Here is a 12,256-nt window from a genome sequence, read left to right as displayed (position 1 = left end):
GGTCCTGCAGCCAGTGGCTTTCCAAGAGTTGGATAGCAAGCCAGGCTCTAGGGTGGGGGAGTCTCTCCCCAGGGTCCAGACCTGCATGGTTCCTGGGCTCTGCTGTAGGCATGGTGGGCGAGGCAGGGAGGAGGTTGTGGGCCCTGGAGGCTGGTTAGGGGCCTGCTCCTGCCAGCTGTGCACAAACTCAGCCATGTCGTCAGTCAGCTTCCCTGGAGGAGGGAACTGACATGATGATGGGGCAGTGGTGGGATTGGGTGGACAGGAGGGACAGAGGGCTCTGAGGGAAAGTCGATGTCAAGGGATGGGTAAGGAGTTTTGAAGAATCCAGTCTCCTGAGCTCCCATCCCAATCAGCGCTTCCCAACCGAGCCATTCTCCTGAAAAAGCTGTTCGGTAGTAATAGCCAAGAACGGTCAGGAACATTTAGTAGCTCCCTGTGGCTCCAAACTTGACGCAGCACCACATACTGGAAAGAGAACTGGTGTGCAAGCCTCAACAAGTTCCTGTGCTTCTCTGAGCCTCAGTTTCCCCGTATTTGCCATAGGGAACATAATCCCCCAGTGAGAGTGTTGCAAGTACTACTTAAGGTGATGCCTGTAAAGTGTTTAGTGTGATGTAGTTACTCAAAAGGGGTTGCGACCCTTCTGGCCAGATCCACCAAAATTTGGCCCTGAACGCTCCACTCTTACTTCCTACCGCTCCTGCATGGGTATCTTTAGCTGGACCAATTCTCTTCCTGGCTGTCTCTGGCCCTCTGCTCCCTGCCTGCCCACCCCAACCCCGACACTGCAGGGTCAATCCCACCGGCAAAGTGCCCATTAGATCCCCACCCAACCGTAGTGCGAATTCTCATCATGACTATTTTTGCAGATAAGGAACCTGAGGTTGAGTGTACTTTAAGAACATGCCCAGGAACACGCATTTGTTAGGAAGAGGCCCTTGGCCTTCCGCTGCATCTTTAATGCCATGGCCATGACTGCAGGGCTCTGTTCCAAGTCCCCTCTGACCCCTCCCAGCCTGACCTGTTCCCCTCCTCCCCAAAACCTCTCAGAGGCCACCTGTCTGTGCCTCACCATAGCTGGTCACCAGGTCATCCTGGGGGTCAGCATTGTTGTTCCCACACAGCCCATGGGTCCAGCCCAGGAACTCGGGACTCATCTTGATGTAGACAGCCGAGGCGCCATCCCAGGCCAGCGTGAAGGCTGACTGATGCCGCACGATAACGTAGCCGGCAAGCTGCTGCAGACGCACGCTCCCCATCACATGTGGCAGTGGGACCCTGCAGGGCACATCCCAGAGCTTCAGGATATCCACACCACCTCCCTTCACCAAAGGAACAGCCAGTCCCTACCCCGTAATTCAAGGCCCCCACTTCCCTTCCCTACGAATTCCCAGAATTCCCAGGTGCCTTTAAGTGTACCATTAGAGCCGGATTCTTTTGTCTCTAAAGGTTTTTTAAAATGGCAATTTCCCGGGCAGGGATAAATCTTAGAGTAAGTGACTCCAAGTTCCGTCCTCCCAGACAGGAGAGAATATAAGCAAACATGTGCTGTATTTTTTTGGTGAGGTGCAGGAACAAAGTGGAAAGAGAAGCCAAGAGAGGAGGAAAGCTGGGAGTGCAAGAAAAGCTGCCGGGCCCAGCAGCCTTGACCACTTTCCCAGTCCTCCTGGTACAGGCACCCCTAGCCAATCTGGAATCTGGCAACCCTCAACCCAGCAAAGTGTCTAACTAGACACAAGACCCATTTACCAACTCTTTATTCACAGGAGAAACCTATGGGCCATAAATTTTACACTCAGCCCCAGACACTTGGTTGCCCAGTTTCCAGATATGAGGCAGCATATGAGGACAGGGAGATGTGTCATTATAGGAAGAACCCTGACAGCCACATGGAGAGACAGTGGACAGTGAGGAAAGGAAAGAACAGTGAGGAAAAGACGCAAGAAAGATTTCACAAAGGACCACAGTCTGGGGCCATTTAGCATGGAGCAAGGGGTCATCATTCCTTTGGTGGTCCCCCCAGCATCCCTGATGGCCCAGCAAGATAACTGACATTCACAATGACCCAGTGTCATCAGAAGTGGGTAAAAGTGTGCTCAGAATGTGCTGGGAGGAGGCAGAAACTGTGGATGATCCATTTGGGAAGATTCTGTAAAATTTGGGGAGGGAAAAGTAAGCATATTTATCATGTAAACTCTCAAATCTCTGGAAAACTCTATTTTCTGGAAAGCCTACTGTCTGGAAACTAACAAGGTCTGAGAGTTCCAGGAAAAAAAAAAAATCATCATTCTTCAAAAACCCAGTGGCAAGAAACCCAGTGACCCGCTGGTATGCTTCTGCCCAGATGGTGGGAATTGCTGTTTGTCCCCAGAAAACAATTTCCTTTGGGCTTGAGAAGAGCGGATGCTCACCCATCCATCACCACCAGTGTCAGGGATAGGCCAGCTTAGTGTGGAAGGTGTTAGTTACCTCACGCCTCCATGGGTGACCTCCTTGGCCAGCTGGATCTCCTGCTCACCCGCAAAGAAGAGGCTAACAGCCCTGGAGCAGGTGTAGGGGGAAGAGCCGCACTGTGGGTCATTGTGCACCTGAGTATGGAGTTCAGAGTGCGGTTTGTAGGCTTCTGCCACAGGCCTGACCCTGAGCTCTGCACCCGGTTGAGTTTCCACTAACGCTGATGGCCTGTCTCCTGCATACCAACTGCCTTTCCTCTGTGATCTGACCCAGTCCCCATACGTCACAGAGGGGAGGCAGTGGATTCACAGACAGGTGAAGTGACTAAGACCACACACACACAGAACTAGGAAATCGTAGAGCTGGGATTCTAGCCCAGGTCTGGATGGCTCGATTCCAGGGCTCTTCCCAGTCAATCATGCCATCTCCCTATTTCTGAACCTTTTTGTTTATCCTACCCAGGCTACCCCAACAGACTGAAGGCCAACAGACATACTCACACCATTTCACACTCATACAGAACACAAACACAGGCATCTATACACACTCCATGAATTCTCACATGACACTCTCAGTGCACGCACTATATACATACTTTCCTTCCCCCATGCCCCTGGCAGGTATGGATTGTACCTTTCCCCTACACACATAGGCACACATGCAGCTCCGTGCTGCTGTCAAACACACACACAGACACATCTCCTCTTCCCTCTGTTCAGACAGAACGCAGGCTTCAAAGACCATAGACCCAAAGGATGGGGTGGGGTTGCAGGGAGAGCTTCCCAGAGCTTACCCCTGGCAAGTGTGGAAACCCTTCCCAGGAACACACCTTCCACCAGATTACTGTTCAGTGTGATTAGCAAGCTGGAGCCACTTCAGGTGGGAACTGTGAGAGCTCCCCCATGGTCTAACTAAAGGGTGTTCATGCTTTTGTGACCATGACCCACAATAAGAAATATATATAACTGAAAGTTTTACAACATAATACTTATCCCTATCATGTAATGCATTCTTACAATATTTTCTATTTTATTTGTCTCATTTTTTACGATGGTTGTTAAGTTGATTTTGTAACCCACGAATATATGGCAACCCATCTGTCTAAGTAATTGTAACATATCCATCACAAAATGATGGGTCATTTTGTGTGTCTGTGAAAATGTGTGTCTGTGAAAGGAGATGTGTCTGTGAAAATCTCTGCTATGTGACAGGCTGAGGCAGAGACAGGGAAATTGGTTGCAGTTCCCAGCCCATCCAGGGCATGGTCCCTAGGGCAGGCTAATAGGTCCATGCCTGAGATAGAAGCATCACAAATGGCTGGCAGAAGGGGGACACTGAACACTGGAGACTCCCCACACCCCCAGTCCCTTGAGCCTAACTTGGTACTGACCATGGTGCCCTCCAACAGAGCTGGTTCTCCAAAGAGACTGTCCTCCAGGTGGAGGGGTATTGAGCTGTGGCTGAAAGTGACTCCTGGTTTACCACAAGGGCTAGCCATGAAAATCAGGCTTGCCTGATAGTGGCCTTCACACATGTGTTCCTATACTTCACAAACCTTCACTGAGCACCCATCCAGGCACTGTGAAACAGAAAGACATGGCCCCTGGCCTAGAAAGCTCACAGTTGGCAGAGGAAACCAACCCAAAACCAGACCTTTGCAAGAGAAATACAATGACAGGGTCATAATGTGGAACTTTGAGTTACCCAGTGAGGAGCTCCTCAGCCAGGTTGGAAGGTCAGGGGATCCAGGAGGGCTTCTTAGAGGAGGTGACTCTAAACTGAGTCATCCAGGACCTCCATCATGTCCTCTGAGGCACTATTCTCTTTCTAAGCACCCCCTGATCTTTGTATCCAGAACGTTCTCGAGTCGGCCCACATTCTCCTACTCTTCACTTGGCTAACTCCAATTCATTCCTTAGATCCCAACTTTAATGTTACTTTCTCCAGGAAGCCTTCCCGGGTCACCGTCCTTCCCAATAAACACGATTAGGTTTTCAGGACATGTTCTTTTAGCATTTGGCATTCCTCCTCAGTAGCACTTAGTTGCACTTGAAATGAGTCATCGGAGATGATGTCTTTCTTCATTAAACTGTAAGTTCTGTGAGGACAAAGACTACATCTGTGTTGTGGCCACAGGGCCTCTCAACACCAAACTTTATGCCAGAAAAGAGTACAGTGTGCACTTAATAAATACCTGATCAATGAGTGGCTCAATGAATGAATGACCAGGGTGCGTGGGTGAGCGAGAGCTGTGGAGCTCCCAGCTCCTTCCAGGTGCAGACTGCATGGGCGGGAGCTGGGGGCTATGCGAAGAAGAAGGAGCCAGTCTCTCCAACTATGACAAGCAGAGCCCAGCCCAGTGCAGCCTCCAGGGCCTAAAGAAGCCTTCCTGGACAGGCAGGGCAGGGGAGGCCTCACCTGGATGGAGAAGCTCTGTCCCTCCGGCTCATGGCGCCCCACCAGCGTGTAGCTGCCCTTCCCGGTGAGGTAGTAGTAGAGCCCATCAAATGTCTCCACGTGGTGCTGCCCCCACGCCCGGCAAATGCTGTCCCTCTCAGGGCCAGCATTGTAAACTGAGGCAGGGAAAAGAGAACCTCTCTATGTAGCTTCGGTGGGCACCAAGCCAGAGGCTGGTGGGTTCTAGCCCTGGAAGTGCTGCCCGCTTTCCCCCAGCTTTCCCTGCACCCATGGTCCTGCCCGGGGATGGGGTGGAGCCCAGACCCACCCATCTGGCAGCGAGGTCCAGTGGCATTGAAGCGTCTGCAGTCACAGAAGGCTGGGTGCACACACTCGCCACCATTGAAGCAGGAGAACAAGTCTGCATGGGAGACACGGAGGCATTGCCCCATCAAGCTGAGATTGGCAGAACCCAGGGAGGCAGTGCTCTCAAGCTTCACAGGACCCAGACCCCAGGGCAGCCCCAGCCCCAACATTCCTCAGCAGGTAGCCTGAGTGCGGGCACAAGCTGATGCCTCTGACCACAGCCCTGCCCCATCTCTGGCAGGCAGGTGGGGTGGCAGGGCATCTGCCTCCAATATGCATCAGGTGGTCCCCAGGCCAGCCCCACCTGGGCCTTCAGTTCCTAGAGCTGTTCCTGGCTAGCAAGCAAGGCAGGAGGAACTGAGAATGGGGAGCATGTAGGTGAGCAGGGGGTCTGCCCAGAGATCTGCTGGTGCTGCTCCTCCTCACTGCTCCACATGCTTGGGAAGAGGCCACAGGGGGAACCAGGCAACGGGGGCAAGGCTGTAGCAAGAACAGCCACATGTGAAGAGGAGACCAAACAAAGCAAGGGTGGCGAGGGAAGGAGCCATGATGTGAGAGGACAGGTGGGGACACAGGACAGGTGAGGGACACAGGACAGGTGGGGGACACGGGACAGGTGGGGGACACGGGACAGGTGAGGAACAAAGGACAGGTGGGGGACACGGGACAGGTGAGGGACATGGGACAGGTGAGGGACACGGGACAGGTGGGGGACACGGGACAGGTGGGGGACACGGGACAGGTGAGGGACATAGGACAGGTGGGGGACACGGGACAGGTGGGGGACACGGGACAGGTGAGGGACAAAGGACAGGTGAGGGACACAGGACAGGTGAGGGACACAGGACAGGTGGGGGACATGGGACAGGTGGGGGACACAGTACAGGTGGGAGGAGAGGCTACAGACCCAGGACAGGTGAGGGTGGCCATGGACACAGGACAGGTAGGGGGGCTACAGAAAACAGAGGATGAAGGGCATTGGCATGGGAAGTAAAGAGCAGCCACAGAACCAGGGTGAGATGGAGGGGAAACCACCGCTAGGTAACGAAGCACAGCCTCACTGGAGTCAGCCCGTGACGGAAGTCCCAGGCCGTGGTCATAGGAACAGGACTCTAGAGAGGAAGCTCTCCACAGGCAGGGAGGAGAAGGCAAATGGACGGAGGCCCAGGCTGGGGCAGGTAGAAGGAGACTGCGAGCAGAAAAAAGGGGTCACAGAGGCCTGAGGGAAGCCCCACCTGCCCTCTCAGCCTCTCCGTGGGCCGGGGCCCTCCCACGCACAACCCACGGGCCACAGCGAAGGTGCCACTTACAGGATGGGGCACACTTGGCTCGATGGAGCCGCCTTTCCCAGGAAGACATGGCCACAGCGTCCAGAGCTTCAGGCTGCTTGTAAAGGCAGGAGGAAGAGGACACACTGAGGGCTGACCTCAGGGGGGATTCCTGGCCGGCTTCCTGGTGGCCACGGCCCTCCCTGTTCATCCCTTAGAGGAAGGAGCCCTGCCTTCAGTACCCAGCCACTCCTTGCCTGGCGCCTCTGAGAGGCAGAGGAGAGTGTTTGGGCCTGCCCTGGGCTCAGAGGAACGAAGGCCTAGCTCTGACCTTCCCAAGTGGCATCTCTGTGGCAGAGCATGAGGCCCATGGCCAGGACACACCCCCTCCCCTCCATGCCCCAGTACCCGCCAGCCTCCCCTCTTCCCTCCTCCCAGTAAACCCTCATGTCCTCCACAGCCTCACACACGATCCCTTATCTAGATAAACAGCCTGAGGAAGAGCTAAGGAACAAAGACGGCCCCTCAACCCAGGTCAGGGGAACGTCTCACCCCACAGCCACCCCCACCCCAAACTTCCTCTGGGGCTCTTCCAAGAACAGCAAAAACAGCAGCCCACGGATCACCACCCACTGTCCCCACCACCCAGCTCCCAATCAGGACTGCTGCCCTAACAGCTCAGGTCCCAGGAGGAGACAGGACAAGTGTGGCTAAGAAGCCCTGTTTTCCAGACAAAATTCCCAGAGCATGGTCTCTCCAGACAGGAACTCCTGAAAGAAGGACTGTCTAACAACATGCGTGTTCAATCACCACACAGCTAGATGACTTGGACACCGGCCCTCTCAGAACCCCAGTCGAAGACCTCTAATGTCACCTAGAACCAGCATCCTGGGCACAGTCGACTTCCTCTCCCTTAGAGGCTCAGCCTCCTCCTTTCTGCATCCCCAGAACCATGTGTCAGGCGCTCTGCTAGGTACAGCGAACAGGGCAGAGTTCCTGCCCCGATGGAGCTTATGTGCATGTTCACAGGGCCAAAAAGCCAGCAATCGCACTGTGGGTATTTACCTCACACATCATCCTCCCTCGCAGTCCTCCAGCAAAGGACTGGAACATAGGAAATATTCCGGCCCTTGGTCCCTGGAGCCAACCCCAGCTTCTGGCCCCACCGTGGCAGGCACAGCCAGGCCAGCTGGTTCCCTGAAGCACTGCCCTTCATCTTCGTGGTCTTTCTGACATCTTCGCCAGGTTCTGGTGTCCTCACCCACTTTGGCCTCAGGTTCCCAGGTTCTCCCTGGCAATCCTTACCCAGCTGACTCAGGCCCAGCCCCAGGAGTCAGGCCTCGCACCTGGGTACTAATCTATCTCACCGGGCCCTCAGAGACCACAGGAAATAGGAGACGGCTGGGTCACAGGAAACAACCCCAACCTGTAGCCACCAGAGAGCTGTCATTAAACTCAGTCTTTGTGTCTTCACACGTCACTCTCACTTCAGATGTGGCCTCTGAGATAGGTGAGTTCTGAGGATAAGACAACCCGCAGTGCGAAGAGTCAAAGCCATTTTCTAAAGGATTCCTTAAATCCTGTCCAAATGGCTCGTCTTCAGGGATTAATCAATCAGGTGCTCTTAATCATTTATGATAATCTGGTGAAACTTATGTGGACACCTTCTCAGAATAATGTTTTTAAATACACAAAATAAAGGATAAGGTCTCAAAGAAAATCACTTATAGTGCAGTATCATTTTATGAAAATATTTTATAAAAACGTATAATTTAGGCCAGGTGTGGTGGCTCATGCCTATAATCTCAGCACTTTTGGGAGGTCAAGGCAGGTGGATGAGCTGAGGTCGGGAGTTCAAGACCAGCCTGACCAACATGGAGAAACCCCGTCTCTACTAAAAATACAAAACTAGCTAGGCGTGGTGGCGCGTGCCTGTAATCCCAGCTACTTAGGAGACTGAGGCAGGAGAATCGCTTTAACCTGGGAGGCAGAGGTTGCAGTGAGCCGAGATCATGCCATTTCACTCCAGCCTGAGCAACAAGAGTGAAACTCTATCTCAAAAAAAAAATAATAATAAATGTAATTTAGTAATATTTGAGCTTCTTTAATAACACATTAAATAAAAGACCTAGCAGTGGGCCTTATCACTGCCAAAATTTTGAAGTAGTGATGAACAGAGTGATATCTTGAAACAGCGACAACCATAAGTGGTAGGAAAATATCTGTGATGTCTATCAGCGACAGTCAAAACGGCGCAAATACTCCTGTGGTTTGTAGACTATAATAATAATTGAAAGGGATGCTGAATTTCAGTCGGATTAAGGTTCCTGTAAATAACAATGTGTTTTTATTTTTCCCTGTCCAAGTTCATGGACTCCTGTGTGCAACAATTCTCTAGAGAGTGGTTGAGATTTGCAGGAGGGGACAGCACTGAAATGAAGATTGGTTGCCTACTGGTCTGGGGCCCATCCCCACTTCCTGAAGAGGGCATTCCAAACAGGAGCCCTCAAAGTATCCCTGGTACATGGGCCTCAGTCCCCCACCCCACAATCCTGTCACCTTAGAAGGAGGCCATTCTAATCCCTTGTTGCTCTAAGGAGCAGTGTGAGAAACCTGCCCGGCTTGCCTGGTCCACTCACTGGTGCCTCTTCCCCCGGGAAAAGGGGGACGCCCACCCTGGAAAGCTGCACGGAGGATGCCCGCAGGGAAATGAAGTGTTTGGAGAAGGGTCATCCCCCACCTAAAACGCAGGGACTCCTGGAGTCCTGAGTGCACGGCCTGGCTCTGCCAGGAGACTTAGCTCCACTTGCTCATTGTGGGACCCCGCAAGTCATCCATCCACTTCAACTTCCCTACCTACAAAAAAAATGGCTCCATTATCTTCCAACTCAAACTGTATTTGACTGTGATTCTAAATCTTAGGGCCTGGAAGTGTGGGCAAAGAAGAAGTAAAAGATCCAGGAAATCCACACCAGAAAAGAAGCACACCCACCCTATCCCCCCTCATTCCACCTTGGGGCCTTCATGTCTATTTCCAAAGGGCAGGAGTTGGGACTCATTGCTGTTATAAATGATTCTCCCCAACCTGCTGACTCAAGGGGCTCCCCAGAGCTGATTGCTGGGGCACCTGAGCTGAGGCTCAGCTGCTTTGGGGGACCTAGCTACAGGTGGGGGAAATTTATGCAGGGCAGGATTCGAAAGTGGACCTGAGTCACCTAATCCAGAGACCAAAGAAGTTTGGCAAAGGGAGAAAACAAAACTGCCACCTCTCCCACAAACCCAGAAGACCCTAGGAAGATGGGCAACAGAATGGTCAAGACTCAAAGATAAAGGCTGGGCTCAGCGGCTCATGCCTAATCCTAGCACTTTGGGAGGCTGACATAGAAGGATCGCTTGAGGCCAGGAGTTCAAGACCAGCCTGAGCAACATAGTGAGACTCTGTCTCTGCCAAAAAAAAAAAAAAAAAAAAAAAATTGAAATTCAGCCAGGCACAGTGGCACACACCTATAGTCCTAGCTACTCAGGTAACCGAGGCAGGAGGATCACTTGAGCCCAGGAAGTCAAGGCTGCAGTGAGCTATGATTTCGCCACTGCACTACAGCCCATGCCACAGACCAAGACCCCTAACTCAAAAAAAAAGAAAGAAAGAAAGAAAGAAAGAAAGAAAAAAGGCCCAAAGGATAAGAGTTCCAGGCTCTGCTTCTCGACCAATCCTTCCTCGCAACTTCCACCAGGTGGCCTAGTTTTTGTCTTGCCTCTCAGTAGCATTCTTGGGGCTCTGCTCCGGGTTTGGAGAGGGCCCTCTGACAGGGTTGAGGGTCTTCGCAGGCCAGTCAGGGAAAATAAAACTCCATTCTTCTAAACGTTCATCTTTCTACTTTACCTGCTGGAAGGGAGAGCTCAGCTCCCTCCTGAAAGAGCACTGGTGCCCACCTCTCCTAAAAAAACAAAAAAGACTGGGCTACAGACCCCCAAGAGATTAGGAAAGCAGGAGTAGAAGGGTTTTATGAATCTGCAGACCTCAGACATATAGCAGGAGTTTGTCCCCTTCTGAACAAGTCCAGAGACCCCTCCTGTAACCTACAGAGTTCCCTGCCAGCCTCAGATCCAGACAGAAATGAGCTCCTGCCCAGTGAAGCCCCCTCCCTAGGCACCCCCTTACCTGGCCTCCCATCACTGTAACAGCATCCCCCATGGCAATGGCCGCCTCCTGGTGGCTGCTGCTGAAGGAGAAACGAGTCTGGCTTGAATCGGTGGCCAGGATGGGTTATGCCTCCCACCATCACCAGGCCTATTCCACCCTACGTCCTAAAGCCCTGGGGTCACCAATGCCAGAAATACGGATGGGGGCTGTGGGTGGGGCTGCCACAGCTCACACCTACTCACCTGGGTTCCCCGGCTGGCTCTGGCCGCAGCTCTGCATTGCTCCACGGAGCCGGTGCTGCGGCTAGGGAGGGGATCATTCTCCACTGGAGTTGTGCTCCTCTTTGTTGGGGCCTCCCACCACCGGACCCCAGCTGCTAGAAAGCCTCTCCCACACCACCGGGCACTCCCCCATTCTCCCTCCCTGCCGTCTTCTCAAATCCTTTCTCTCCCTTCTTGGTGACCCTTCTCCACAAGGATCTCCCTCTTTCCTCTCACTCCTTGGCCGCCAGTTCTCTCTAGTTCCCCACCTCGGGTCTCTTGCACCCAGCCTTGATGGGGACACTTTCCCTTCACAGTCACAGGCCTGCCTCTGTTGCCTTCGGGGTCCCTCCTCTCTTGACCCCTCCTCCTGGGAGTCCCTCTGCTCTCCCTCAAACCTCTCTTTTCTCCCTCTCTCCAACCTGCCCAGCCCGTTCCTCTAAACGTTACTTTTTTCCTTAAGCCAGAGACCTCCCTGAGTCCACATGCCTCTCACCGAGACGCTGCACCCGCAAGGACTCAGCCGCCGGCTCACCCTGGGGCAGCCAGACACAAAGAAGCCAGCAGAGTGCAGACGCCGGGACCCCCATGGACGCGAAGGGACCGGGGTACTTGAGCACAAGGCCAGACTCCCGCGGTGCTTCTCCGAGCCAAGGCAGCGTCGCACCTCCACTCCGCAGCGGAGCCAAGGCAGGGTCCCCTCCACTCCGCAGCTGAGGTCCCTTTTGCTCTCTTGGCCCAGGGCTCCCTCAGCCCCTCCTCCCAGGCGCTCAGCTCCTCCCCGAGCTAGAGTGACCAGAGTGCCGGCTTATTATCATAATTTAGGCGCCTGTCCACGCCCAGCCTCTGCTCTTAGTGGCCTGTGGTTACTCCTCCCCAGCGGAGGCTGGATTCAGACTACTAAGCCCTAAATTTTCTAGGGGAGCAAAGAGGCAGCCTGTGCGACCTCCAGCTCCCCTTACCTGGGTCCTGGAAGCCCAACACCAGAGACCCAAGATGCGGCTATGAGTCTGGCCCTTCTTTCTGTTTTTACAGAGGGCCGTGCTGAGGCCCAGGGACATGCCACTCAGGGGTCAGGGGTCGGTAGCAGAGCCTGTGGAGTCCTAGCCTGTGTTCCCACCATGCCCCACCACAGCTTCCACCTGGGTCTCCACATCACTATCCTATGCCCCGTTTTGAGCACCTCTAGGGAATGGACCATGCCTTAGTCCTCTGAATGCCCAGCAGCAGCTCCTGCCCTAGCTCAGGAAATGATGGCTGAATAATAAACATGTCTCATACTCCCATGTTATTGCCACCATCAGGGCCAAACTTTGACAAAACAGCTTTAACTGTGTGAACAAGGCACACTGTCTGCCCAGGAG

At 53.4% G+C, this 12,256-nt stretch overlaps 1 protein-coding gene across 1 annotated transcript in view; it reads right to left on the bottom strand.

Annotated features, from left to right (window-relative positions):
• OTOG (otogelin) overlaps positions 1-11,482 on the bottom strand; it is a 98,685-nt gene extending 87,203 nt beyond the window's left edge. Inside the window, exons 1-9 of the mRNA XM_074401184.1 lie at positions 11,389-11,482; positions 10,875-10,935; positions 10,651-10,711; positions 6,531-6,606; positions 5,183-5,275; positions 4,876-5,030; positions 2,473-2,591; positions 1,076-1,281; positions 82-212 (exon numbers count right to left, since the gene is read on the bottom strand). Coding sequence (XP_074257285.1) covers positions 82-212; positions 1,076-1,281; positions 2,473-2,591; positions 4,876-5,030; positions 5,183-5,275; positions 6,531-6,606; positions 10,651-10,711; positions 10,875-10,935; positions 11,389-11,482 — 996 coding nt within the window. The remainder of the gene's footprint in view (positions 1-81; positions 213-1,075; positions 1,282-2,472; positions 2,592-4,875; positions 5,031-5,182; positions 5,276-6,530; positions 6,607-10,650; positions 10,712-10,874; positions 10,936-11,388) is intronic.
• Positions 11,483-12,256: the final 774 nt, after the last annotated feature.

The sequence above is a fragment of the Saimiri boliviensis genome, chromosome 6 (assembly GCF_048565385.1).
Source record: "Saimiri boliviensis isolate mSaiBol1 chromosome 6, mSaiBol1.pri, whole genome shotgun sequence".
Taxonomy (NCBI): Eukaryota; Metazoa; Chordata; class Mammalia; order Primates; family Cebidae; genus Saimiri; species Saimiri boliviensis.
The sequence above is the reverse complement of the archived record's forward strand: the minus strand, read 5'-3'. Positions and strand labels throughout refer to the sequence as shown.